The sequence below is a fragment of the Thamnophis elegans genome, chromosome 11, assembly GCF_009769535.1.
Source record: "Thamnophis elegans isolate rThaEle1 chromosome 11, rThaEle1.pri, whole genome shotgun sequence".
Classification (NCBI taxonomy): domain Eukaryota; kingdom Metazoa; phylum Chordata; class Lepidosauria; order Squamata; family Colubridae; genus Thamnophis; species Thamnophis elegans.
This window is the reverse complement of record NC_045551.1, coordinates 31,114,984-31,127,177: the sequence shown is the minus strand read 5'-3', so window position 1 is coordinate 31,127,177 and position 12,194 is coordinate 31,114,984. Positions and strand designations below refer to the sequence as shown.

General features: G+C 48.2%; 1 protein-coding gene across 1 annotated transcript in view; it reads right to left on the bottom strand.

Moving 5' to 3' along the window:
* The window catches only part of HERC2 (HECT and RLD domain containing E3 ubiquitin protein ligase 2), a 140,606-nt gene that overhangs the window by 95,787 nt on the left and 32,625 nt on the right, over positions 1 to 12,194 (bottom strand). Inside the window, 6 exon segments of the mRNA XM_032226699.1 lie at positions 8,103 to 8,317; positions 8,904 to 9,054; positions 10,279 to 10,382; positions 10,477 to 10,647; positions 11,227 to 11,412; positions 11,728 to 11,883. Of these exon segments, the coding sequence (XP_032082590.1) occupies positions 8,103 to 8,317; positions 8,904 to 9,054; positions 10,279 to 10,382; positions 10,477 to 10,647; positions 11,227 to 11,412; positions 11,728 to 11,883 (983 nt within the window).

Sequence of the window (12,194 nt, the reverse complement as noted above, 5' to 3'; positions counted from 1 at the left end):
GCCTTAAGCACAAATGGAAGATCCCATGACGGATACCAGTGAACAGTAGGAGGGCTGATGTTCGCTGCTCCCTTGAGAAAGCTCTTGATCTGGGGGAGCTGACTCAGCGAGCGAGAGGAGCCCTTTGCCAGGATGGTAGACAACGCTGCAACCTGGCGTCTGAGGGTGCTGACTGCAAGGCCCTTATCCAGACCCTCTTGCAAAAAGTCTAGGGTCTGGGGGATCGAGGCTGAGGAGGCCTCTATGTTCCTAGTCTTGCACCACCGTGAGAAGGCGGCCCAGGTGGCATCGTAGATTCTAGTCGTAGAGGGCTTCCTGGACGCTTGGATTGTTCGAATGACCTGGTCAGAGAATTTTTGCTTTCTCAGGAGCTCCCCTTCAAGTGCCAAACGGCTAGCTGCAGCCACTGGGGCTCCGGATGGATGATGGCCCCCTGGCTGAGGGCAATCTTGTCCCGGGGGATTCTCCAAGGTCTTTGAACTGAGAGGCTGAGAACTGCGTACCAGGGCCTTCTGGGCCAGAAGGGAGCCACCAGAATGAGGTCTGCCTTTTCGGTCAGGAGCTTGTTCACCACTTGAGGGATGAGCGGAAGTGGAGGGAAGGCATACAGAAGTCCCTGAGGCCACGCTGACCTCAGAGCATTTGTTCCCTCCGCCTGGGGCGAGTGGTAGCGACTGAAGAAGCGTGGGAGCTGTGTGTTGTTGTGTGTGGCAAACAGGTCTACCTGTGGCTTGCCGAACCTCCTCACGATCTGCTGGAACAGGTCCGGGTGCAGGCACCACTCCGAGTGGTCGATGCGTTGGCGGCTCAGCCAGTCTGCTTCCCGGTTGCTTACGCCGGAGATGTGATCTGCACTGAGAGAAGCCAGATGACGTTCCGCCCACCTGCCCAGCGCTTCTGCCTCGAGCATGAGGGCCTTTGATCGAGTGCCCCCTTGCCGGTTTATGTGCGCTTTTGTCGCCACATTGTCTGTCATCAACAGTACATGAGCCCCTCTTACTAGAGATGCGAACTTTCTCAGCGCTAGGCGAGCTGCCCTCAGTTCCAGCCAATTGATGCTGTGGGCGGCCTCCCTCTGAGTCCATCAGCCTTGGGCTAGGTGGCCCTGACAGTGGGCGCCCCACCCCAGGAGGCTGGCATCCGTGGTGACAACTAGTCTCTCCGGCTCCTTGAACAGGCAGCCCTTCCTGACTGCCTTGGACCTCCACCATGCCAGAGACCGGATCACCTTTCGTGGGAGCCGAACCCGCCTGAGTGAGTTGCTGTTCCTGGCCCTCTGCACTGGCAGCAGAAACCACTGCAGCTCCCTGGCGTGAAGGCGAGCCCAGGGAACCACCCCCAGGCACGAGATCATTATCCCTAGGAGCTGGGACAGCTGAATGATGGGTACCGACCTGGCAAGGCTGCAGTGCTTCACTCTGCGTCTCAGGTTCGACAGCCGGTCTGGCGAAAGAAATACCTGGCAGGAGGTGGAGTTGATGACCGCACCCAGGTGCTGTATACAGGTGGATGGTCGGAACTGGCTCTTCTCCATGTTGACAGAGAAGCCATGGTACTGCAGGGTCTGCACAGTTAGAGAAACATCGCGGTGTGCCTGCTTGGTGGTGAGAGAGTGAATGATTATGTCGTCTAAATAACATTCCAGACGAACCGGATGGTTGCGGAGATGAGCCGCTAGCACTGCCAGAATTTTGGTGAATGTTCTGGGCGCAGATGATAGCCCGAAGGGAAGAGCCCTGTACTGGAAATGCTTCCCTTCCGCGTAGAACCTCAGGAACCGCCTGTGGGCCACCTGGATGGGGACATGCAGGTAGGCCTCTTTGAGATCTATTGATGTCAATAGGTCCCCCTCCCTCACACAGCCCAGGATGGAGTGGAGTGACTGCATCTTGAACCTCTTGTAAGCCAGATGCTGATTTAGGCTCTTGAGGTCCAAGATGGCCCTCCACCCCCCTGAACTTTTGGGCACTAGGAAGAGGATCGAATAGAAGCCCCTCCCCTGCTGATCCCTGGGGACTGGCTCTATCGCCTCTATCTCTAGGAGATGGCAGATTTCTGCCCTCATGCGTTCCCTCTTTTCTGGGTTCCTGGGGGTAGGGCAGTGGATAAACTTTCTTTGGGGAAAGGATAGGAAGTCCAGGAGAAGGCCCTTGCGAATGGTGTTGAGGACCCACTTGTCCGATGTTATCTCCTCCCACCTGTCGGCATACAGCCGTAGCCGACCCCCGATGGGGGGATCCCTGTGACCGTCACTTTCCCTTACGAAAGGGCCGGGATCCACCACTGTTGTTTCCTCCTCCTCGGAATGGTCTCTGAAAGGAAGACTGGGATTGGTTGGCACGAGCCCCGAAGGATCTGTCTTGGTGCCTATCCCCCCCTGCCTGAAAGGGCCTCTGATAGGAGGAAGGGTGAGAAGATTGCCCTGTTTCCTGGCTCATGTAGGGTCTCTTACGAAAGGACCCCGCCCCTTTCCGGTCACCCCTTTTAAAGGTTGCCGGAAGGATCTTGCGTTTGTCCTTGGTTTCGGTGACAAACTTGTCCAGGGCCTCTCCAAACAGAAAGCCCCCTTTAAATGGGGCCGATGCCAGCTTCCATTTAGCCTTCATTTCGGCCTGCCAGTGCCTGAGCCATAGGAGGCGGCGGGAGGTGATATTGGAAGCTAGAGCTCTGGAAGAGAATTTTGCTGCTGTCAAGGTGGCATCCGCCGAATACTCGACAGCGGTAATAATCTTGGTTAGCTCATGGCGCCACCTAGATTTCCTGGGCGGGGGTCTGGACCTGAGTTGGCGCAGCCAGAATAGGGTGGCCCTAATAAAAAAGGAGGCAGAGGTGGATGCCTTGATGGCCCAGGCAGACGCCATGTGTGTTTTCTGACATGCCTTTTCTGACCTCTTATCTTCTGCCTTAAGTCCCTCTAGGAGCTCAGCTGGCAGGTTGGAATTGGAAGTCAGAGACACGACTGGGGCATCTACTTCTGGGAATTTGAGGATTTCCTCCATTTTATCTTCTACTGCATATAGAGTTCTATCCCCCCCACTGGGGTTGGTCAGGGTGCCCGGCTGTAGCCACTGGCGCTGTACCGCGTCCATAAATAGGTCTGGCACAGGAATAACCTCAGGATTTTCTACTGTCTCTTTGAACAACCCATGCTTAAGATCCTTGGAAGTGGAAGCCTGAGAGGCCTCAGGTCTGGAAGTGGGGCCTAACTCTGTGGCCGTCATGGCTTTGTGCAAGATAGACTTGAATAATGACGGTTGAAACAGGCCAGAGAATTTTGGCTTGTCAGGGGTGGGGTTTTCGTCTTCGGAAAGGGCGAAAATCTCCCCTTCTTCCTGCTCAGAACTTGATAACCCAGAGTGAGAGGGGCTTGAAGATGGAGAGGATACAGGCTGCTTAGAGGTGGAGGCCCTAGGTTTGCGTTTCTCCTTTGGGGCCTTGCCCTTGCGAGAGCCCTTGCGCTTAATGCCTTCAGCTATCCCTTGGGAGATGGCTAAGGCAATTACCTCCCTCATTTCATCCGAAAGAGCAGGACTTTTTCCCCTTTTTTTCTTTTGCTTACTGGGCCTGCGACGGCTAGGCCTGCCTGAGCTGGATCCACCCTTCCCAAAGGGGGAATTCTGGACAGAATCTCGTTCCTCTCCGATGGAGGAGCTAGGGGAGTCGGGGTACCCCCAAGATGCTTCAGGAGATGGATCCCTGGATGCATAGTTATCCCCAGACAAGAATTCACTGTCCCCGGGGGATTGGGCCTCACGATCAGGGGAAGCTGACTCCCTGCTGCGACGGTCTGGGCTAGGTTCTGGCTGAAGGGGCCTTGAAACCTCCCTGGGATCCACTGTGGCTCTTGGAGAAGACCTTTCAAGTGAGCCTTTGTGCCCTTTGCCTTTATTTACAGAGGGATCCAGCTTGCAGCGCTTGCTGGAGGGCCCCACCTGATCCCCTAAGGCCTCCCTGCATTCCTCAGCCATTTCAGGTCCCCACGAGGCCTGGAAGATAGCTGGAGTTGGGATGGGCACGCGCTGGCCTTTGCAGTCCAAAAGCGCTGGCAGAATCTCCAGGAGGGAAGGGCCGCCCTGGGGTCGGATTTCCTTCCTCCCACCGCCCTCGGTTCCCCGAGACTTAGCTTATTTTCCAGAGGGAGAGACTAGCTGGCTTCCCAGACTAGCCCCCAGCCTCCCCGCGGTGTTCTGCAGTCGTTGAGGGCTCGCTGAGGCTCTGTTGGCTGGCTGGGCTCTTCTTGCTGCCTTGTTTCTCGCACGCTCTGAGCTCTGCCGCTCTGCCCAGTGAGTCGGAGCGATCCAAAATGGCGGGGGGTGCGCACGCAGCCGCTTCCCGCTCTTTCCAGCCCTGAAAGGCGCGCGAAGGCTCCAGCCGTCGCTGCTGTTGCCGGGCAAAATGGAGCAGGCGAGGGAATCCTAGCAATCCGGCTCACCTGCTTTAGAGCCTTCTCAGAGCCTTGCTGGACTTTTCCTCCCCCTGGGACGCCCCTGTTCCAACAGGGAACTTGGTTTATCCCACTATTGCTCCCTTGCTAGCCAGCCCCCGCTGTGCAAGCCTTTTCAACCCCCTGCAGTGCTTGCAATTAGCAACAGCAGGGAAAACCCGGCAGCCCTTCTCTTAAAGCGACGGAAGCCTCACTGGAGGCAAATAGACAGACCTGATGTAGAAGCGTGATTTCCTCTATCTGAGAATTTAAACGTGGTCCAAATTGGGAAACTTTTTCCAGCCTTTCTGCTCTTAGACTGGAGCTCTCCCAAAACAGCCCTAACTCGGGCGGACTGAGTTTTCGAATTGAGCATGTGCAGGCAAAGGGAGGCGTGGTCAAGAAAAACATCACTCAGTCCAAGGGCAGATAGGCTGTGTTAACCCAGCATTTGGGCTCTCTGAGCAGTGCACTGGAGAATGGAATGGAGCGACTGCATCTTGAACCATTTGTATGCCAGATGCTAATTTAAACGTTTCAGATCCAAGATGGCTCTCCACACACACACACACCCAAGGTCTTGGGGACTAAGAACAGAATGGAATAGAACCCCTGCCCCTCCTGATCCTGGGGAACGGGTTCTATGGCCCTGATCTGCAGAAGATGGGCAATCTCCTCCTGCATCAGGGATCTCTTCAGTGGACTCTTCGGGGTTGGACACCGAAAGAATGTCCTCTGTGGAAAGGATAGGAATTCTAACACCAGACCCCTCCTGATCGTGTTGAGAACCCAGGAGTCCGTGGTGACCTCCTCCCACATGTCGGCATATAACTGAAGCCGACCCCCTATGGGAGGATCCCTGTGATGGTCACTTTCCTTTACGGAACTGACAGGAATTGTTCCCACCACGGTACGGCTTCCGAAAGGAATGCTGCTGCTGCTGTTTGCTGTGTGATCCAAAGGAACCCCCTGTCCTGATTCCTATCCCTCGCTTGAGAATAGGGTCTCTGATAGGTGGAAGAAGTGGATCGCTGGTTGGCATCCTGAGCCCGAAAGGACTGCTTCTGAAAGGAGCCAGAACCCTTGCACTCGTCCTTATTCAAAGTGGCCAGGAGAACCTTACGTTTGTCCTTCGTCTTGATGACGAACTTGTCCAGGGCGTCCCCAAAAAGCTGACCCCTTTAAACGGGGCGGAAGCAAGCTTCCACTTGGCCTTCATATCGGACTGCCAGTGGTGAAGCCACAGCAGCCGCCGTGAAGTAACGTTGGAAGCCAATGCCCTAGAGGCAAACTTAGCAGTGTTCAATGAGACATCAGCCAAGTACTCCACCGCCGTAATGATCTTGCTAAGATTATGCTTCCAATGGAGCCCCGGGCGGGAGGTTTAGCCCTGAGCTCCCTAAGCCAAAGCAGGGATGCCCTGATGAAGAAAGAGGCCGAGATGGACGCCCTGATAGCCCAGGCTGCCGCACAGTGCGTCTTATGACAGGCTTTCTCAGAGCGTTTGTCCTCCGCCTTTAAACCTTCCAGAAGGTCTGCAGGCAGGTTCGTGGTCAGAGTCAAGGAAAACACCGGCGCGTCCATCTCAGGCATTTTCAACACATCCTCCATCTTACCCTCCATGGAATAAAGGGATTTATCCCCTCCACTAGGATTGGTCAAGGTACCAGGCTGAAGCCACTGTCTCTGGACCCTGTCCAAAAACAGATCCGGAACCGGGATCAGCTCCTGAGTGGGAGCAGTCTCCTTGAACAGCCCTTCCTTGTGATCCTTGGCAGAGGAGGATGCCGCTGCCGAAGCCTTAGGGGTAGAACCCAAGTCAGTAGCTACAATGGCCTTATGCAATATGGACTTAAAGTTGGTTTGAACAATCCCGTAAAGGCTGGCTTATCGGGAGGCAAATCCTCATCCTCTGACAACTCAAAGCTACCAGCCTCCTCCTCATCCTCCCAGACTGACTCCTCCGTGGCGACCGAGGTGCCCGGAGAAGCGGCAGCCTGAACCTGAGCGGAACTTGAGGCCCGCTTAGACCTGGAAGCTCCAGAGTCCCCCTTCCCTCTGCTTAATGCCTTCAGCGATCCCTTGGGAAATGGCAATGGAGACGACCTCCCTCATTTCAGCAGACAAGGCCGAACCTTGGCCTCCCTAGGCCGAGGCCTAGTTGGACCAGACCCGCCCCTACGTCGCTCTGAGCTGGATCTCCCCTCAGTGGGAAGGAGACCTTGGAATGGCCCTAGCTCTTCCCTGATAGAGGAGCTAGGGGAATCAGGGTAACCCCAGGAGGCCTCCTGGGAATCACCCCCAGACCACTCGTCCATCCGGGAAGGGTATCTGCTGCCTTGGAAGGAGTGGGATTCCTGCATATCCACTTGCCACGTGGGCAAGCCCACCTCGTGGCCCACAAATACCGGGGACCCCTGCGGGTGTGGTGCCTCAGCCTCAACAGGCCCTACAGGGTGGGAACCCTCCCTGCCCATCCCCAGTCCCAGAGGTCCCCAGGGAGGCCTTCTTAGAGGTGCCCTTCCCCGCTTACCTCCCTTGTCTTGAGGGGCTAGCTTGCTGCATTTAGCGGAGGGCCCTGCCTGCGCCTCCTGTGCCTCCCTGCCATCATCTGATCATCCATGATTGAAATGTCTACCACAGCAGCTGAGCGCCGGGCACCCAGCCAGCCGGCGAGGGTGTACCCGCAGACCAAACAGGGAGGAGAGGGCCACCCAAGTGTCGGGTTCCCTCCTCCTGCCGCCCTCGGAGGCTCCGAGTTGTGGGGAACAGGAAAGCAGGCCTGGCCAGCGCCCCGGACAAGGCCCACATTCCCGGCGGCGGTCTGCAGGTGAGTGGCTATTAAATGGTCCTCTTCCTCGCTCCGATGCCATACAACTGCACCTTTCGCTCACGAGGCTCCAACAAAATGGCGGCCGATGCATGCGCAGCCTCAGCGAGGTGCGTGAATTACAAAAATAGCCACCGCCATTCCCAGGCAAGAGGAAACGGCGTCGCCGGAGCGCCCAGCTCACCACACGAACACGCGACAGCTCGGAGGAACTCAGCACCAGTCCGAAAACCTCCCACCGGCCCCTCGCCAGACAAGCGACCTCTCATTCCCGCCCGCGTGCAACCAGCGGGCGAAGAACGGCCCGGAGCCCACTCAGCACTTATTTACCTTCCAGTCAATCTTCCGACCTTCGAAATCAAACACCTGAAAGAAAAAACTAAAGGGAAAAATCCTAACACAACTAATACAACCAAATTTTTATAAATAGCTAATGTGGGGAGTCCAGTTATCTGCTCTAGGACTGGAGCACTCCCCAGAACAGTCCAAACAGGCAGACTGAGTTTTTTAAACTGAATAATGGAGGCAAAGGGAGGCGTGGCCAAGAGAAAAAACTCATTCAGTTCTAGGGCAGATAGACTGTTAACCCACGCTTGGACTCTCCAAGCAGCGCACTGGAGAAAACTCCCATGTTATAAGAACCCATTTATTTCCACTAATATGTGTTTAGACCAGCAAACTCTTATTCTCAACCCTAAATAGTATACAGCAATTAACTCCAAAACACTGTTCAAAACTTGGGATATCAAACACTGGAACAGTTCAAAGATTTATAAACACCAACATTTATATTAGCAATTCCAGTGCCCAGAATAGCCCATCTTTATTCTTAAGACAAAGCACTCTTACCTTCACAGTGTGATCCTGAATATTGTTGTCTGCAATAGCTTGCAGAAAAGGCTGTGAGTGGTCAGTCAAAGTTAGTCGATGGGAATACATTTTTGACTTGTTTGGTGTGGTGTTGCCAGGAGAGCTACAGTGGTCTTCATCCTTTTCTTCATTGTAACTATAATGTATTTGACTAGTTTGCAAGCCTCCAGAAAAAATAGAAGACTTCAACCACTCTATAAAGAAATACATTTAAACATTCTATTTTATCATACTATTTCTGTAGCTTCGTTAAGTAATTATTTAAAAATAAACTTAAAAGAAAATTATTCAAAAGCAGAAGTTTCTTTGTTGAGAACTGTCCACAGTTGCTGGAAATCAGGAGGTATACAAGTTTAATAAATTGTTCTTATTGTTTTTGTTACTGCCAAATTTTAAGAGATAAGCTTTTTTAGAGTTGAGAAATGCAGGGACTTTATGCCATCCATTTTTGCCTATATAATTCTAGTATTAACATAAAGCTTCTAATACGAAAGCAACACTATTGGTCTGCCTAGTTCAATAAAATATATTCCCAACTGGAAATATTTCCCATAGTTTAAGACCCTTCATTCTTTGCTAAATTTTAAACATTTTTTGTTTATTTACATTAAAAATGCCAGGCTTTAAAAAAACAAAAACAAATAATGCAGTATATCATAGAGTATGTATTTCATGAATCTTACAAATTAGCTCGTATTTTTAACAAGTTCACTGAATTATAAAACATAGACCAACTCTTATATACATTTACATTTAAAGTAAAACTGTAAAAATTCTTACTGGCACATTCAATCTCCACTGGAGAAAGTGGTGTACTCATTGCTAGATAGGAAGCATGTAGACCAAGAAGCAGACCTAAATTTCTTTCAGTGTCTATGAGAGGAGATGAGAGACTGCCAGTATCTGGTGTTGTGATCACTTCCTGATCAGGCTACAGAAAAAGAAAATAAACAAAACCAAAAGCCAATCCATGATGAATAAACTGTGATTAAATAGTGACAATCACACTTTGTCAATTACTTTAATTTAGCCTTCAGTTATAAAACTATAGCAATACAGAGATATAGCATAGCATATTGGAGACACAGGGAAAATTAATGAAGGAGGAAGAACTATATAGAACGAGTAAGAACAACAATAAATTCAGAAAATTACTATTTCTGTTCCTTTATTCATTCTTGTTCTGTCAACTGCAGTGAAAGAACAAAGGGTCAAAAACTTTACATATACTCTATTCATCTGTAATCTGTATTGTTGGGTTTTTCAGTGTGAAGCTGTTATTCTTTAAATTTGCACAGTAATCAAACAAAATTTGTAATGGAAAGCTGATACAATTTTAAATCTATATTGTAGAAATGTTAAGAATAAAATAAAGTTTAGCTTTTAAAATATTAAGTAATTCAAAAAGGCTAACAATTGTTTCAGTATACTTCTGAATTTGAGTTTATTTACATTCAATGCATCTGAATCATATTTGGTATTAACTAGGAATTATTTCCATACATGGCTTTCATAATTTAAGCAGTTAAGTTATATGCTTTGAAACTATAATGATAAATTATAATTCAAACATGGGTAATTCTTGACTTATGATTGATCGCTTAGGGATTGTTTAAAGTTACAACACACACACACACACACACACACACACTGCCTTCTCCTCAAAAGCTCCATTTAACAATTCACGTGTTCCTATAACCATGAGTCCTGATAGTGGTTAAAGTGTAGTATTGCAATATGCAAATAATGCTTACACTGTAAACCATCCAGAGAATGCTGTAAAGCACTATCTGGCAGTATGTAAGCCTAAATGCTGTTGCTATAATGTTTGCAGCATGGAGAGCAGGAGTGGGTGTCATTAAGTGAGGCTGTCTTGCTTAACAGCCTTCGCACTTGCAACTATAATGAGCAGGGTCCATTATGGTCATAACTCAAGGACCTTTTGTACCAATACAAGGCATTTTCAGAGGAAAATAGGAAGATGAGCTGTAAAAGAAGTCAGTGTCTTATGAATCTAAGAGGAAATTGGATTAATTCATGATTCATAATTCTTCAGTGTGACGTGAAAATGTAGAAAGGTGCCATATTTGTTATAGCATAGTAAGACTATTTTTTTCTTACTTGGCTCAAGTTTGACATAATTTAAGGTTGTTACCTCCATATACTGGCCAACACAAAAAGCATGCATTGATTCTTTTGTATCCTCAAACTGCAAAGCTGCCTCCAGAGCAACAACTGGATCTTCTCCTGCAAACTGGGCTAAAGAAAACAGAAAACTATCAGTTTAGAAAGCCCAGCAATTGAACTTGATATTGAGTTTGATATTTGCTTTGTTAAAGTAGTAGAATCTCACCAAGTATACCACTCCCTGTTAATGACTGGGTTTGGAAATCTTTTATATCATACACTTTGCCATCAATCACTGTCCAGAAGCCACCATCTTTATTGTGGTTTTCCAAGTCAGCTTTTCGTATAAGTGTCACTTCCTCATTATTTCTGCAATTCTGCCCTGTAAAGAATGTACCTAAGAGATGAGGAAAAATGTTAACTATGGTTTGTGACTAACTCTCCAACTGAAAAGAGTAAAACCAAAAAAGTAGGTAAGCATAACTTAATCAAGTATTCTATTCTCCTATAAATATATTTTGTGGCATGCTCTTTCTAAAATCATAGATTTGAAAGAGCATTTAGGCCAACTTCCCATTTAATTCAGGAATCCAAATTGTAAATGCATCCAAAGTTTCTCCTTAATGACAGAAGATGAACAAGAGGTAGCTTTCTCATTAGGAAGTGGGGTTCCTAATAATTCAATCTGAATTGGACTTGAGACTGATACCACTGTTAAACCACGCTCTGCATTCCAAGATAAAAATTAATAGATACAGATAGATAGATTTCTTGCAGGAAGCTATCACATCTCCCACTAATCTTTTTCCTTAGCTAAACATACTATATGTTCTTAGTCTTCTTGCAATTGACAATTCCTAGAACCAAGAACAGTGATCATAAAGGGGTCTGTTAACTCAAAATGGAGAAAAAACACCTAAAACCTATCTGAAGAATATGTTAAAAACATTTTAAATATTTTCAGGAAAGAGCATACCCATTATTCCAGGCCAAGCTAAGTCTTCATTGTCATCTCTCTCTTTACCAGGAGCTAAGTGGCTAAATCTGTCCAGATGTTCTAATAAGCCAGCTAATAAAGGAATCGCTCCAGCTTCCTGAATAAGTCCAGGATTTTTACTGAGAAGGAGTACTACAGATACCACTAACTCTGGAAGGAGTACACCTAAGGAGAACAAAAATTTTAGTAAAAAAATAGAATAATAAATTTTGTGCATCCTCCCAATACATTTCAAATTGTTTGAATCCAGACTTGCAAATCAGCAAAATGATAACTTAGGCCATTTTTGCCCATTCCCATTACACAGATGGTCTTCAATAGCAGCACTTCCATTTTTTTTAAGGAGGGCACTCCCCCTTTCTTGGCACAATCCACATTTATGGATCTAAATGTATGCAACTAGATTTATGTCCATTAGGTTTCTTAAGTTTTACTTATCATTACAAGTGATAAAATGGAATTAAAGCAATGCATCAGTACCTGTTAAATCCCCATCTACAACACGAGATACTTCTGCAAAATGCCTATGGCTTAGAGAAGCAATGCTAGTTGCTACAGGCAAAATATCTCCAATGTGTGTACACAAAAGGGCTGTGTATTTCTTTAACAGAGAACCAACTCCTAGAAGCTCAGGACCTGTCAAGAAATAGAAATATCACATTCTGTTCATCATCATAGTATTTAATCTCAGCAAAATTTAGAGGAAATTCATGTGAAATGGCTGCCTAACCCAATAGCAAGTGTTTCAACTTCTTCCCTCAAGCAAGATGCTATAGGGCACTGCATGCCAAAACAAATAAACAAAAAGACAGTCGTCCCCCCTCCCCCACATGCCATCACATGTTAAACAATTAATTTCCCAAACACTGTCAAACTACCTAGTAGGGCTGTATTACTATTATTCTTCTCATCTTTCCTATTACCTATTTCCTTATCTTCCTATGACT